The 16593-nt window shown below is 46.5% G+C and overlaps 2 protein-coding genes and 1 long non-coding RNA gene across 16 annotated transcripts in view; 1 reads left to right on the top strand and 2 right to left on the bottom strand.

Moving 5' to 3' along the window:
- POU2F1 (POU class 2 homeobox 1) overlaps positions 1-6451 on the bottom strand; it is a 134210-nt gene extending 127759 nt beyond the window's left edge. For all 12 annotated transcript variants that reach the window (XR_010427244.1, XR_010427245.1, XR_010427241.1 and 9 more), the window contains exon 1: positions 6331-6451. Coding sequence is in view for 9 of the 12 variants with exons in the window: in XM_064643456.1 (XP_064499526.1) it covers positions 6331-6394 (64 nt within the window). In the remaining 3 variants the exon portion in view is untranslated. The remainder of the gene's footprint in view (positions 1-6330) is intronic.
- A 189-nt stretch (positions 6452-6640) lies between these two features.
- On the top strand, positions 6641-14062 carry LOC135408288 (uncharacterized). Of its 2 annotated transcripts, none has more exons than XR_010427469.1 (3): positions 6641-7868; positions 8603-8676; positions 13968-14062. It is a non-coding gene; the product is annotated as an uncharacterized LOC135408288 (long non-coding RNA). The 2 variants fall into 2 exon arrangements; XR_010427470.1 differs by having other exon boundaries at positions 6642-7532.
- Positions 8208-16593, bottom strand: part of STYXL2 (serine/threonine/tyrosine interacting like 2) — a 36207-nt gene continuing 27821 nt past the window's right edge. The window contains exon 7 of one of the 2 annotated variants that reach the window (XR_010427208.1): positions 8208-14859. The gene's annotated coding sequence lies outside the window, so the exon portion shown is untranslated. The remainder of the gene's footprint in view (positions 14860-16593) is intronic. The other variant, XR_010427201.1, reaches the window with a different exon arrangement.

Raw genomic sequence — 16593 nt, 5'->3', positions numbered from 1 at the left:
TGTATGCACAACCCACTGCTAGAACAGGAGATCCAGCATAGTGCCCACAGCTACACTTTGGTCAGTACCATTTTAGATCAAGTTGAGCTCATCAACTCAATCAACTGTGGTTTCAGAGTGGTTTATGTCAATCTGAAAGCAAAGCTATACAATTAAGCTAACCAGAATACTTGCTGCTGCTTTTGAAAAGAGGAAGCTTCATTTCCCTTCCTTCTTTCTCTTTCCTCCACTTTCACTCACATGGCTCTTTCTATCTTCTCTCTTGCACTTGTGGAGCCAACTTCAATTCATAAACCAAAGATGTAAAATAATCTGGGGTTAGTTTTCCACCAAGTTAGCAAGTTAAGCTAGAGCATCCTGGAAACCATTTAAGCGCTGGGATGGGTGCCAAGTAAGTGGTAGGATCACATGGCTGAGAGCATGACTCCCCATTTATGCCAGCAGGAAAGCCATAGGAGAGAACAAAATTATGAGAAGACTTGGGTCAACACGTGTGCTTCTTGTTCTCTTTCTTGATTGGTGCCGCTATTTGTCTAATCTCATTGTAAGCCAGTTCAGGGAGCTAAACCAACAAAAAAACCATTCATTATTTTTTGGCGAGGGTTGTTTTCTGCCAGTTTAATTCCCTGCACCAGCTCGGCAAAGGAATCGGGCAAGCCGTCTGCACCGGCGCAGGGAAGGGGGCAGGAACACACAGGGAGATGAGGACAGGCTGGGGCTGATTTAAGCTGTCACTGAACCGCATCCCCTGGAGCAGATCTGCATCACACCGTAGTTAGAACTGACAGTAATCTGTGCCTGTACAACGGGAGGCCTTCGGCACCGCCGGCAGTGCCCAACAGCGCCGGCGCCGAAACACCCGCGCCAGGCTCGACCTGGGCACGAGCCCGCACGGTTACGTGTCAAAGCAGGAGAGTCACAGCGCTCTCACCTTCAGAAAAACTATGACACATTAGCTAATTCTCTCCCTAGCAACACCCCTGTGAAAATGTGCTCTGTAATTCCCATTACACAGATTTAGCCCAGAACAGCAGAGCAAGCGAAACTGGTGACAAACTCAGGATTGGAACCTGGTAAATCCTCCACAGCAAACCAACACTTCATCACTCAGCTGTGTTATTAACCCTAAACTAATTCAATTAGTCAATAGCAGACTATCAAAAACTCTTTTTGCAAAGACTTTGTAATGCACTATAAAGCTCACAGATATAATATAGTTAACGAACGCGGATATCTCCTAGATAGCTGTGAAATAAGAAACTAGAGAAAGGAATAACACTGAGAGTTAAATAATTATTTCCTTTTCTATACAGAAAAATAAGTGTGCCTGAAGCAGGATGAGGGCCTATTCACAAGATTCAGGAAATGTAATGCAAAGAGCTCCAGAAAGGAAAATACATCTAATGCATCTTTTTTCTCAGATCAGCATTGTCAAACTGTTTCATGTGAAATACAAGCAATTACTTAACACACACGATCCAAGAGCAGCATCTTTCCTTAAATTTATCTCCTACACTCAGCCAAACAAATCCCACACTTAACTTGCCCCGTGTAACAAGGAAGCACATTTGGAAAAGGGAGGGGGGGAGGAGGAATTTGTTAACACAGAAGCAAATCTCTGCAGCAGTGAACAGCCAGCACTGTAAGTCTATCCAGCAGCACGAGATAGTCTTTCATTCACATGCCAGCTTAAGCACAGCCAAGCAGATCACATTTGGGACACTCAAGTCATACTTAATTTTGTTCAACACCTTCTTTAGACAACAGCTTTGTCACCAAGACTGAAAAACACGTGTGTCATAGAAGACAGTCATTTGCCAGGATTGTCACTGATTCTCTTAAGATAAAATAATAAAGCTGTACGTGCAAGTAGCAGAGGCTGCCTAATTGTCAGCTGTATAAAACAGCAGTATCAAGATTATTGTCCTGAGGGCAACAACAGTTTAAGAGGAATAGAAAAGGATGCTGCAACCTGTTTTGAAGTCTTGAAATCTACAGGAGCCAAAATTTGAGGAAAACAAATGAAAACTTACTGCATGCTACAAAAAACTACTGCAAATTTGCAAGAGAACCAGGAGAGAAAACAAACCTAGGGAGAGACTTGAACCCCCTTTAACAGAAAGAAACTGGATGATAGATGAACCCAATCAAAACATCCCGGACAGCATAGGCAAAACATTTACCCCAGAATCCTTCGTACCCTCATACATCTGAATTTAAAGAAAACAGCAAAAGTGAGCTACTCTAAGTGTGGAACTTACTGCTTGAAATCTGAAAACTATTATTTAAGTGACAATGGTGTTCCAAATCCCCTTTTTCTGGGCAATAAATGATTATAACGAAGCTGAAGTAAGAACAGCACTTCTTCACACCATGTAAGAGACTCCCAACACATGTTGGTGCTTCCTTAGGCTTGACAGGCAGACCAAGTTGAAGGGAACCTCGCTGATTCCATCAAGTGAGGCACCTCCAGACATGGCCACTGCCACTCGCTGGGACAAGCACTCCACGTCCAGCATCAGCAGTCAGTATTAACACTTACTGCTTGAATTATGGCTGCAGGCTAATCTTTGAGAAATTGATAGTGACAGCAAACCTGAGATTTTTTTTTTCCCTCTTTAAATGACAGATTGGGAAGCTTAGATTCTCCCCCTTCTTTCTGGGAAGTGAGGGGTAAGGTCTAGCTCCTCTAGTTTTAAAAACCACCATACTGACACACACCTCCCCAGTTCTGCTCCACACGGCTACTGGCACAGCTTAGCCTGTTTTCCAACCAGCTGTCAGATTGCTAAATTTTGGTCAGGTTTGAAAAAGAAAAGGGAAAAAAAAAAAAGAGAAAAAATGCAGCATCACCCTGATAACTGAGCAGATGTAATCAGGCAGGGGAACTATTTCATAGGGAGAACAAGTCTTACTTCTGTCTCAAAAGCTGAAAAGACAGCCAACATAGAATATATTCTCCTGATAAAAATTAGAAAGCGCTGCAACAGTAGCACAACCCTCCACTTCCACCACAGCCAGGTAGTCCATAGGGAAGAAAAAAAGCTTCTTTTACCCTCTGACCCAACACACACGAAGATGGTCCAAGAAGTAGCTTAAAATCTGACACCTACCAGTGATAAACTAACACAGAAGTCCTTACTCAAGACTGAGAGGTAATACCCACTCACTAGTCTGGGCACCTTCTGAGAGGTGAAGATGATGCCAAGGTTTGGGAAAAGGTGCTTCCCACTAACATGTTGCCTATGGGCTTCACTGGGGAAGACACATTTCTATCTGCAGCACGTTCCAGTAAAATTTTAAGCTACAACACAGGCACACAGCTATATGTTTGAGAGAAACATGTCTGTATTTTGGCACGTAAATACCTGAATTCAGCATCATCAGCCTTAAGACTGCACAAGGCCACTGTCCAGTATTCCATTCCATAAAAATTACTAAAACGTCAGCGACAAAGAAATTTTGGTTGCAATGCACAATGTACATTTTTATCATGCTGGATAAAATATCTACAGTCTCAGCAGTGGTTAAATTGCTGCTATAAAGGAAATTGTCCTCAGATAAATGGTTTCCCTATGAGAAGGTTTCAGTGCTACACCTCACCCCAGGTCAATAAATCAAATTAACTGCACCTTGTCCTCTGGCCAGTGACATCATCGGCTTGACCACATCTCGTGAAGCGAGTGCAAAAACATATGCTATTTAAGGCATGAAATCATATTACTGCTTTTTGTCCAGCCAGCCTTGTGCTGTTGGTCTGTGAAACAGTCAGTCACCTGAACAGTCTCATTACTGCTTCTACAGATTTTTTTTTTTTTCTTCTAGTATTCAAGGCCTGTCTTCGCCAAGGGTGAAGAAAAAGGATAAATAATCTGAGTCGTTACTTTTTAAATCAAAATGCTTTTCATTAGCTGCAGCGCAGCTTTTTGTGACAAATTAAATTTAGAACCAAACTACGGAATCCGCCGTCTGCACTCGCACGTGAACTCTCTTCCTAGTGGTTTCAGAGATGTTTACATGCTAATCTGGCACTGCTACTCTGAAGTACCCTGCTGTTCGGTCCTTTTTCTCCACAGGGTGAAAACAATGGTCACTAATGAAAACCTACATAGTTTTATCTGAAACCCAGCCCTGCATAAATATTTCCCTTTTTTAAATTACTGCCTCTTTCTAATAAAGTAGCCCATTTGTTTTATTTCTAAGTAGACTAATATCTGGTTTAAAACTGAATTACTCCAGACTACTCAAGAGGATTAATTTCAATTTTCACTTGGTGTTCTTATGACAGAATCACAGAAAACTTATCTTCCTTTCTAGACTCTGTGCTGCCTAGTGGTATCTTCTGTCTTGAAAGCCAAATCTAAATGAAAGGGGGGAAAAAAAAAAAAACCAACCCAGAACAGTCAAAGATACAAGCAGCGACAAAAGCATCTGACACACTGCACTGTTAAACTGCATCCACATTAAGTAAAAAGAAGGTGAATAAGATTATCTTCAATGTATTCAATTCTGTTTGTGTTCAGAGGGAGGAGGAAAGCTGTTCAGATTTTGAGTGTGTCTTCTATAGCTTTCTCAGTGCCAGGAAACGTAAATTAGAAGCAACTCTCCTTTAAGGAAAAGAATCAAGGACAAAGGGACCAAAAATGCCCAAGCCTCTGAAAAGCAGATATGAAAGGAACAGCTTTACAGTCTTGAGTTGCTATAAATTAAAAATAAGCTCCTTATTTAAAAGACATGAGTGTTTGAGAATCTACGAGCAGATCTGATGCTGCTCAGGCCCCAGGAGGGTTTTGTTTTTGCTGGCAGGGGTGGAGTGGAGATGGGGGGGTCATTTTGGTTATTAGTAAATAAATCAAGCAGCAGAGTGAGGCCTAGGCGCTTGCCAGAGGAGCCAGGGCCTGGCTCTCCCCCTCCTCTCCTCACACAGCCTGGGTTTGATCTCGGGGCCCTGTGGGTTTGCCAAGAAAATTTAAAAAAAAAAAAAAAAAAAAAGCGAGAGAGCGAGAAAGAAGAATCATATTGAACCACAAAAGCACATGGGGCGAATGTAAAATATAAACACGGCGTTGGGCTCTGAGTGGCTGTTATTAAAGGTCTGAATTACTAAACATGAGAGGCGGGGAAAGTCGGGCGGCCATTTCAATAATATAAACCTCCCCGAATTAGACATTATTCAAATGAGAAGGAGAGAGAGAGAGGGAGAGAGAGGGAGAGCGCGGGGGAGAGGGACGGGACCGGCACCGCCGTGCCCTGGGGGGCTCCCCCGGAGCCCGCGGGCAAAGGGGGAGCGGGGCAATCACCGCCGGGGCACATCCAGCCCCGGGGGGGCACATCCAGCCCCGGGGGGGCACATCCAGCCCCGGGGGGGCACATCCAGCCCCGGGGGGGCGCAGATCCAGCTCCAGGGGGTGGGGGACAAGCAGAGCCCTCGGGGCGGTGCAGACCCAGCCCTCGGGGATCCCGAGGGGTACGGGGGGGCTCTGCCCGCGCACCCCCCGATCGCCCCCCGCCCAACCTGCCCCTCAAGGAAAGGGGAGGGGGGCAGGGGGGAAGGAGGTTTAAATAAAAAGCCGAACCACGCCGTGCTCCTGCCCCCCTCCCCGCACCCACCCACCCCACGCTGCAAGGCCCAGGCTCTGGGGAAATAAGCCCGGCTGGGGACGGGGGGCTGCGCGGGGGGGGGACAAGGAGAAGAGCGATAAGGAAACCGCGGGTTTCTGCCTCGCCCGGCCCCAGCGAGGGGCAGCACCCCCGGCCCCCTCCGCCCCGCCGCCGGGGGGACCCTGCCCCGCTCACGGGGACCCTCCGGGACCGCTCCTCCAGCATCCCCCCAGACCCCCCCCCGGCTCTATGAATATGTAAAGCGGGTTTATTGTGGGCGTGCGGGCCGGGTGGCGGCCGAGCCACCCCCCGAACGCTTTTGGGTGCGGGGCTGCCTCCCCCCTCCCTCCCTCCCGGCGCGTGTGTCCCCCCCCCGTGGCTCCCTCCCCTCCCTCCCTCCCGCCCCGACCCCTCCGCCTCGCCGCGCCGCCGCCGCCCATCGCCCCCATGGCCGGTGCCCCGGCGTGCGGGCTCCGTGTGCGGGAGGGACCGTGTGTGTGTGTGCGTGTGTGTCTCCCCAGCGCGGGGAGCCTGCTCTGCTCCTGCTTCTCCTTCTGCTTTCCACCCCCCCCCGCTCCCTCCTGTGCCGTTAATTATAATAATCCTGAGTACTAATAAATTATGCTAAGCGGGGCCGGCCGGGCGGGCGGGGGGGGTGGTGGTGGTGGGGGGGGAGCGCCCCGCGCGCGCGAGTATGAATATGAATATGTAAAACGCAGTAATGATTACCTGCCGCCGCCGCCACCGCCGCCGCCGAACTCTCATCTTGACTCGCTGCTCCTCCGTCCGCCATTTTGAATATTTTAACCAAAAATCGGCCGCGCGATAAACCCTCCCCCCTCCCCTTCCCCCTCCCTCTCTCCCTCCTCCTCCTCCTCCCCCCTCCCCGCGCCCGCCGGCGCCGCTCCGCGCATGCGCGCGCGGCGCCCCTCTCTCCCCCCTCCTTCGGCTGCTTCCCCGGCAAGGGCGCGGAGCGGCCCCGCGCATGCGCAGCGCGCGGCGGACCAGCTCGTCCCCCCCCCCGCTCCTCCCGCCCCGCCGCCGGCGCGTGCGCATTGGGGGCTGCCCCGCGCGCCCCCTCAGGGCGCAGGGTGGTCCGACCCCCCCCCCCAAAGATAAAGGTCCTCCCCGTAATCACTGGGGGCTTTGTGGTGGTTAAAATCTAGCTGATCTGTAGGGGACAAAATTAATGTTTTGGGGGGGTAAAATCTGAGTTAATCGGTAAGGGAGAGAATGGACACGCTGAGGTGGTCGGCAGTGGACGGGAAGGGAGAGAACGGGCGTTTTGAGGTAAACTGGGGTAATCAGTAATAGAAAGGGAGAATTTTAGGGGTAAAACTTGAGAGAATGAACGTTTTGAGGTAAACTGGGGTGATCAGTAGTGGAAAGGAAGGGAGAATTTTGGGCGTAAAACTTGAGGAGAAAGAATGGATGTATTGAAGTGAAATGAGATTATCCGCAGTGGAAAGGAAAGAATTTTAGAGGTAAAACCTGAGGAGAGAGAATGTACGTTTTGAGGTAAACTGAGGTAATCAGTAATGAAAAGGGAGAATTTTAGGGATAAAACTTGAGAGAATGAACGTTTTGAGGTAAACTGAGGTGATCCGTAGGGGAAAGGAAGGGAGAAATTTAGGAGTAAAACTTGAGGGGAGAGAATGGACATATTGAGGTAAACGGAGGTGATCAGTAGTGGAAAGGAAGGGAGAATTTTAGGGGTAAAACCTGAGGGCAGAGAATGGATGTTTTGAGGTAAACTCAGGTGATCAGTAGTGGAATGGAAGGGAGAATTTTAGGGGTAAAACCTGAGGGGAGAGAACGGACATTTTGAGGTAAACAGAGATAATCAGTAATGGAAAGGTAGGGAAAGTTTTGGGGGTAAAACTTGAGGTCATCTGTAAGACAACAGGAATATTTTGAAGGAAAAATCTGAGGTAATCTTTAGGGGCAGAATGAACATTTTGGGAATAAGGTAAATGTAGTCATTGGGGTTTTATGGTGGCTAAAATCTAGGCAATCTATAGGAGACAAAAATTATATTTTAGGGGTAAAATCTGTAAGGTAATCTGTAGGGGAGAGAATGAACATTTTGAGGTGAAAATGAAGTAATCAGTAGTGGACAGGTAGGGAAATTTTTGGGGAGCTAAAATTCAAATAATCTGCCTGAGGGAGGCGCCTGGCAGGAGTCTGTCCCTGAACAGGTGCTCCAAAGGTGCTGTGTCTGTGAGTGGTGGTGTGGAAATACCTGTCCAAACTGCACCCACACCCAGGTACAGCCCAGACCCTGGGCAGAACCAAGCCCCTGTGAATAAAGAGGGGTTGCTTCCAGGAAAATGGAATCACAGAACTTGCAGTCCCCGTGGAGGAGGGTGGGCACCTGGGTGGGGGTCTGGTTTTCCTCCAGAAGAGAGCGATTGCACTAAAACGCTTCCCCTCTGTTAGGAAACCTGCTGTAAGATCCCCTCGTTCCAGGCAGCACAATGCTCCTGGGATGCCTTTCCCAAATATTTTATCATCTTACACTTCTCGCATCAAATTTTGTCTGTCCTGGAAGGGGAGTCGGGTTTCATGTCTCCCTCGTTAAAGGGGAGCAAATAAGAGACCAGAGGGACCAACAAATAAAATCAGCTTTAGATTCAAAACTTTCAAATCAGGACAAGCAATCAGCCAGAGTGGCAAAACTTATAATTCTCGACAGATTTGGCAGAGTAAAAATAAAATGTGCTTACATTCTTAATACTGCATGTTATCCCTGAGCTTTGTAATGTGCATCCAGAAAAAGAAGAAGCGGAGGGTGATATAGAGTGACATTCATTAAGGACTTGGTCTTAATGTTTTCCAAGAGTCATTAACTCCAATGGGTCAGAGTCCAAGCCAGATTTCCTTCTGGGGCTAAAAACGTTGTGGAGTGAGAGGAACTGTCAGGGATCTGTTCTTGCACGCTGTTGCTGAAGAAATTACGAGTCGTATTAGAGGCAGTCACTAGATTTTTTTTCAATGTTAGGGAAGAGCCAGAAAGGAAAGGCTGAAGGAGAGAGGCAGCAGCAGGGTTTTATCTCCAAGGGGTGAATCAGCAAGGTAATTTTGTCATTTTTATTTAAAAATAAGTTCCTCTGATAATGGGATTTTTTTTCCTTGCCATACTATAAAATAACCTCTTCTTATTGCAGAGAACACTAAGAGAAATGAGGAGTGTGCTGTGAAAGAGCAAAAGCCTTCCCCTAACACCGATTCTTACTCATGCACATTCATTTGATGATACTCTACACCAGCAATTAAGCACTTTGTCTCGTGCAGATCTGTGTTTCACTCACAGGAGTGAGCATGTAAACAAAGGCATATTGTCGTGCTCCTCTTCAGTTCAGCCATGATCCTCGCGGGCCAGTTAATCCAGTTTTATGGCCAGGTTATACCAGCACTGCAGCACGCAGGGGCTGCACCAGGACAGATAAAGGTGCAGAGAAAGGGCTGCCTAGATTAAGACTCTGCACAGCTCTAATCCTGCCTACGCTGAATATTCTCTCCCGTATCTCCCCATCTCACCCAGAGACTCCTCTCAGTCCTGCATGCCACTTCCCAGTAACCTCCTCCCTCGGAGCAGCAGCTTCTCGCTGGGGAGAATTTGCTCCCATTACCACACCTGATTTAGCCTTTGCTCTCGCTCGGCTTCTGCACAGTTCGCTGGAACCCACAGCTGCTGAAGATGTCTGAAAACAAGTAGTTGCTGGTGGTTTGGTTTTTAATCTGTGTTTTGTTGGTTTTTGTTTGTTTGGGGCTTTTTTTTTTTCCTGATAGTTCACAGTTACTAATCTGCTCTGTGTTTTGGAATTGACCAGCTATAAAGAGAACTTAATTCACTTTGGCCGCATAGGTGCTCTCCCTCTCTCTATAAAGATTACTCTGGATCTGTGTCTGCATCCCCTCCTCTAGTTCTCTTTGAATGCATCTCTATCTGATGCCTTCCCCAAGGTGTCATACATCCCTGTGGCTATATATCCAGGAAAGCTGGCCAAATCATTAGTGATGAATAATTTATCAGATAAATTTTACCTCTCTTTCAATTGTGAGTGCCACATAGTGCCTGACTGGTGTCTTACTCATGAGCAACTTGCTAGAAATACTTGAAATTCGAGATAATTGGACGCGAGGATGATACAAAGCTTAGCCTTACGAGAAGCTGAGCACTTTGGATTCATTTCACAAAAAGACCTAAGTAGGAAACTGAGTTGTTCAGCTACAGCCAGCGAGACTGGGCTCACAGTGGTGGTTAAGAACGTGCTTACATCCTCTGCTGAAACAGAGCCCAAAGCAGCCAGGGCCATGCAGGACTCCGTGTTTCCGTTCTCTGACTGGACTTGTCAGCCTCATAGAATCGCCTCTTGCAGGGATTTTGCTTTAAAAAGATATCCTGGCAGTGAAAAGCAATACAGTGCTCAAAATCAACACCATGCATAAAGGGAAGAAATGGTATTTGAGGATCTTTGAAAGCTCTGCAGCATATCTGTGTCCATTGTTTTGATGTTGATCCAGATGCCTCCTAATTCCCAGCCCTCCTTGGCCTGCTTGACTTGTTCCCGTAACACCAAATTTTCTGTGATTGCTATGACCTTCTGAATTTTCTATCTCCTGTTAGAATTAATTCAGTAGCGTTTCAGAGACAATTTTTTTTAAGGTAGGGAGGCAGGGGACAAAAGAAACACAAGGTGGGAAGGCAGGGGGCAAAAGAAACACAAATTGCAATATTTAAGCAAAAAGCACACTGGGAAGGAAATTATCGTTTCCCCCACACAGCTCTAGCGTATAAGGAAATTAAGAGCAAACTTATCTGCTCTGCTCCAATTCCACCGTGCCACTCAGATGGGAATCCCAGATGCTGCTTTTCTCACACGGTGTCCCCCTTCTCTCTGTCCTGTTCACATCAGATTTCTCTCCTCCAGGAGGGCCTGTCTCTAGAATCATGTTTGCTTCAGCTTTCCCTTTGGTCCTGCAGCTACTGAACAGAGGCTTCTGCCTCAGAACAGTTGTTCTTTGCCCCTTATGTTTTCCTGCATACCTCCCCCAAACCTCTCCGTGCCTTTCACTTGGAGACTGCACAGATTGTCTGACTGTTAATGGAATTTTCTGCATGTTTCTGTCTGTTTACCTGACAGTGACCGCAGTCTCCCTGTTAGTCTCATTTTTTGAACATGCTATCGATAGGAACAGCAAAAAACAGCCTGTGTCTCAATAAGCTTCCAATTTAGAGACATGGCAGGGAATGAACAAGGGAAAATTAGGATTAGTACCTTCTTGATGGAGGAGAAGTGAAGAAAAGCAATATAAGTACCACACGTAGTCTCTCCAGTGTCACAGTAGATATAGCAGGACCCAGACTTGCACCACGTGCTCTGTGCATTGCAGCACTTTAACCACAAAGCTGTTTTTCCTTTCTCTCCTGCATTGTTCCCTGCCCTCCTCCTGTTCCCACAGTCCACCCTCGTGCCCGAGGCTTGGGACCCACCGTCCCTTCTCTTTCCAGCATTGTGCTCTTCCCCCTCTTCAGATCTCCTTCCTACGCACCTTGTGCGTGCTGAGCACGAACAGCAGAAGAGAAATGGAGACTGTCCATTGCATAGATTGGCTGGCTTTTTTCCCCCTGCACACTCTTCTGGCTGCCTTTGACCAGATTGCTTTCTAGCTCTGGTTCTGCCCCTATTCTGTTGTCTCTGGACTGGAGAAAGGCTGACCCCGAATCTGTTATTTCTGAGAGTTGTTGCTGATCCTCTGAAGCTCTCAGATAATAAAATTGTAGCAGGAAAGTTGTACCATCTCATAATACTCTGCCCCTCCCAGGTGCAGCTAACTGCTTTTTTGGAGATAAGAAATGGAGCATGGACGAAAAGAAGCATGTTTTTCATTTTCATATTTAAAAAAAGCCCCTTAATTCAGAACCTTCACACATCCTCAGGAAAGGGAGAGGTAATTACTAAGAGGACACTTATCTTTTCAGGTGGGTTTTTCAATCTATTTCTCACTCTCTGCTGCTTTGGCTGCACTTACTTTAGCTCTATCTCAGTTTTTTGTGTGCATTTCAATGGTTGTCATCAATGCAGCTTCTGAACCTTCCAATTTTAACCAGTTACATCTTACAAATCACCAGCTTAGAAGATTCAGGAAATTATTACTGTGTTTTTTTAGCAACGATAAACTAAGGCAGAAAAATTAAGGAACTTGTCTTCAGTTGCATGTGTGGCTGTGCAGCCCAAGAAGAGGAGCCCCCATTTCGATCTGTTGTGCCTTGATTGAAGGACCCTGTTCAGTTTGTCCTTGTTCCTCTCCTGGAGATCCACAGGGCTGTCTTTACCTGTCTCTGCTCCCAGAGGGACAACAGTGGGGTCCTACAACTTGATTCAGATCTCTGGGGCAGCAGGATTTGCAATTGCCTGATTCAAGTTGCCACTCAAAAGTGTCACAGATCTGCTTTCAGTGGGTTTCTCTGCCTCCCTTTCCTACAGGGCAACCCTTAAAAATGCAAAATATTTTTTGTTACGATGATTATTAACTAAGACTTGGTAAAACCTCAGACACTACAGCGGCAGTGCCAGCAGTCTGACAAACTCCAGGCAGAAGGGCAAATTCTGTTTTGTACCCATTTGAAAAAAGAGGCCTGCACTCCTCTTTTTGTCCAGCATGCTTTCTGATGTGGACCTTGGGAATGCCTTGGTGCTGCTTACATGAGGAACCAAATTGTTTCTGACCTCGGTGAAGAGGGGGCCAAGAGGGACACATCTGACACCTTTTAGCAACCGCAAGGTTTTCTGTAGAATAGACACAGCCTATGAAACAAACACACAGCTGGAGTTAGGGTGCTTTTGAAAACATTGTCTTTATTCTCTACCTCCCTTTCTTCCAGGACAGCTCCTCACTTATTCCCTCTTCAGAAAGGGACTTTTCTGTCACACAGCCTAGCCTGGCTGGAGATTAGGGATTCTCTCTGCCCCTTCATCCTTGAATATTTCCTTTTAATTTCACAGTTTAAATTTCAATTGTGTAATTACATTCTGCCTACCCCAAATTCCTCTGTAATTTCAATTGGACACGGTGTCCTTCACTCTCTAGGCAGAACTCTTGCAGTGCTGTGGGGCACTGTTAATAGGCTGCCACGCTCCACTCTAGTCCCATTTCATGTAAATGGGGAAAGAGAATGGACCTGGATCCCTTTGAACTAAAACTGCTGCTCCATATAAGCAAGACAGGGGTTGCTACAGAGTGACAAGGCAGTCTTACCTCATGGCAATACACTGGGCAGTTTTTACAATGCCTCAGTCTGAAGAGATTTTTGGAGTAAAAGTCTAAATCTGTCTGGAAGTATTTCTCCCCCACAACACCATACCCTTTGATGGCAAATAAAGCTGTACAGGGACCCCCAAACCACTACTTCACTGAATTTATGTGGCCTGAGAGTACCTGCTCGCACCGTTTAACATGGCAGAAGTGCCACAGTGATTTAATTTAGGTCCGGGGAGTTGAGTAGCAATGAGAGGGCACGTGGCACAGATGCCTAGTTCAGTGAAACGCTTTACAAGAACTGGCAAGTCCCGTGCATTTTATGATCCAACCCAAACACTTCTTGCATATTTTGTTGTGACAGCATTTTCTCCCAGTCCTTACCCTGGTGGTGATCACCTGAGTCCCACATCCCAATTGGTTTTATCACAATGTTCCCTTTTTGGGTGTTGGTATCTACTTTACATCAATGCGAAAACATTTCTGCTTCTCCCGCCTCCTCTTGTTTCCTCCTTCCCTCCTCGCTGTGGCACAGGTGCTGACTTGGGCAGTGTGCCTGTGTGTGGCCCTTCGGGTATCAGAGACATCCATCTTCTGTATTTCCACCACCTTCTGCTGGGGTCTTCTCTGGAAACTCAGGGTGGAGAAGGGGAGGGACCATGTGCTGGTGGGAGAACGCTCCTCCTTTGCCTTGTCTTGTAGAACAAACTTCCTCTCTTCCTTCAAGTTCTGTGGCAAGGCCCATGGAAAGGAGTTGTTCACCTGGTTTGAAGTGTTGTTCTACGCAGCTCAGCAAAAGGGATTCGTTTACTGTAGGAACTGGAATTATTTGATGTTTGATCACCTCCAGCCACAAGCCATGTACTTTTCATCATGTGTACACCGTTGTCAGAGGAACACGAGGCTGATTCCATGATTGGCAACAGAGTCCTTTACCAGAGTTTATTTCCCTTCACTGCAAGAGTACCCTGGGTAGTCCTCCTACCAGGCAATGATAAATCTTAACTCAAAATCAGCATCCAAATTCTTGCTGGCAGTGCTGTATCTACTCAGAACCTCAGTTACTTTGAATTTTGATGGATCTTATGCTTTATATATTCCAGACGTTTGGTCCTGCTCCCAAGGGATGTCTTTATGCCTGCTCCTGTGTTGGCAGACCCGAGGCTGCTGTTTGTGTCTCTAACAGCAGATAGATCAGGTGAGATCAAGGAGACCATATTTCCATGTTTCCTTGGTTAGCTTACACTGTTAAAAGTGAGTTGTTGTTAGGAGGAAACAGAGCATGTAATAACTTGAGTTGGGTTTTATTTGGCTTTGAGTCATAAATCTTAAAGGAAAGGAAAGAGCCATCATGTTCATCCCCAAGTTTGTCATACAATCAGCAAGGGGCAAGGCAGTAGTGTGGGCAAGAAAATGAAACATGTGAAGGTACAAGTGCCAGCGGGGGGAAGTCACTGTTGCTTATTGTCAGTTTTGGTGTGACACAGAAAGTTCAGCTAATCCTCTTAGTTACAGAGACACACGGGTGGGGGGAGATTGTTATCTCAAGCAATTTGCTGGCTCTACTCCTTTTTTCCTTCGAGTTTCTTTTCGCCTAATTGAGCAGCATTTCTTCCTGGGACTGGTTTGCAATAATCCTGGGGCCTCATCTGGGAAAACACTGAAAAATATAGAAGGGAGAATCAGCCCAAGCGAGGCAGCTTCTATCACCATGAGTTTCTGTCTTCAGAAAGGTATCAGGTTTGGCTCCAAGTGCCGAGGATTAAAAATAAGATAAAGATTCAAAGCGATATAGAACAGTCTGTTGATCAGGGCAAGTAATCTCTCAGAAATGGTATCTCATCCATGGGCTACAGGGACAGGTAATTAACAGCCGTTCAGAAAACCAGGACCTTGGCGGTCTGAGGGTGGAGCAGGGGGTGAGAATTCCACTGGAGTGCATCAGAAATGTGTTGATTCCATTTTCATTGCCGAAGGGATGTATCTGTGGTAAATCTAATCAAGAGTCAAAAGGTGAACAAGAACAATAATAACTGGGGAGGTTTGTTTTTATTTATCCAGGAGATAAGGATTCAACTACAGGAATAGAATGAGAAAAAGGTGCCTCTTTCTGAGCAGACAATTATTCCACCCACACTTACTCATCATCAAGGTGTTAATATTCTATTGCTAAGGCTATTTAACAGATTCTCAGCCTCGAGGCTGGTAATGTTTGTGCAGTTACTCTACCAGTTGCCACAGGTGTCTTTTTACAGAAGACCTGAATAATTAACATGGGATAGTCCCGAAGATGTCAGTACCCAGGAGCCATTCTTCAGGAGACTCCCAGCATTCTTCCTGGTGTTGAGCAGGGTTGGTATTACCAGTAGGAGGACACATTTGAAAACCCTTAAACAGAGCCTTAGTCCCTGAAGGCACAGGCTGTTTCCAGGGAAGTAAAGGCTCTGTGATTCACCCTGGAGAAGTTTAGGATATCACCGTTCTGCATTACTGAGGTGCTGGAGGCAGCTATCCCAAAGAAGAGGTGGCCCAATGAATGCTGTGGGCAGTGCAAACTGTTTCAGCCCTGAGCCTGATGCACTCATGTAAATCTGATTTCAGCTGATACCAATTCGCGGTGATGTCCTGGACTGAGAACTGCAGACACGAGTGATTTAATTCAAGATCATATCAATGTATTTTGCTGTGGTGGCTAAAGAATTTATTACCTCTAGCTGTGGAGATGGGTTACCCTTTCAGTTAGGGCAGCTAAACCCAGCAGAGACTGTCAGAGCCATCAGATGAGAGAGAAAGGGCCAGAGTGGACATCAATCGCAAAGCAGCTGTAAAATAAGTAGTATAGTGCTTTTAAGAGAAAAGATGTTCTGCTGATGTCCTGCTAGCACAGAACAAGGAAGTGAGGAGTTTGGTATGTACGTCATATCTAGACATTCTTTTTGACTTTGCTTAAGTTCTTCAGCCTCTCTCTGGTGTTGGCTAATCCGGGGCTTTGGAACACCTCTGGGCTCACAGGCACAGAAGCCATGCCTGGATCTGGGCTGTGACACAAACATAGTGCCTGTTGCTGGCTTCCAAACAAAGGAAACACCAAGGCTGGATCAGACAAGACTCACAGTGTGTTCCACCAGCTTTTTGACTCAGGTAGTGGAGAATGAGGGCCCCAGCACGTGTCGTGCCTTGTAGCACCAGGTCACTTTGGTGTGTCCCCGCTGCACACCGTAGGTAATAACTGCATTTCCTTATTTCATTCCGTACTGGGAGAATAAATGCATTCAGAAGTATAATTACCAGATGCTACAGAGGTGAGGGCATCTTTGGTGGACTTCTTTTAGTTCTTTTGTAAAATTTGGGTAAAATTTGATCAAAACTGGTATTTGCTTTTCTAAGCTGTACTAATTTATGGTCAGACTGTGTGTGGGAGCAGGGGCAGGAAGAAAGGAACATTACTTGTGCTACATGTGACCAGTACAGAGAAACACAGGGAATGCTCCGCGAGGACTTCTCTGGGAGTCTGCAGTGCTTCACAAAGCATAAGGAACAGTATGGACAGGGCAGGAACTGCTGGATTCATGGACCTGCCTCTTCCCTCTGCAAGTCTGCACAGCCAGCTAGCGACATGCAGGACTATACCATGCTCTCTAACCCTCTCAGTGAGCATTTCAGTCTGTAATGCTGAAAATATATGGAAGTCATATGTTTTTTAGCAACAGATAATGCTTCCTGAATCCA

The sequence above is a fragment of the Pseudopipra pipra genome, chromosome 2 (assembly GCF_036250125.1).
Source record: "Pseudopipra pipra isolate bDixPip1 chromosome 2, bDixPip1.hap1, whole genome shotgun sequence".
Classification (NCBI taxonomy): domain Eukaryota; kingdom Metazoa; phylum Chordata; class Aves; order Passeriformes; family Pipridae; genus Pseudopipra; species Pseudopipra pipra.
Note: the sequence above shows the minus strand (reverse complement) of the source record. Positions and strands in the feature narration are given on the sequence as shown.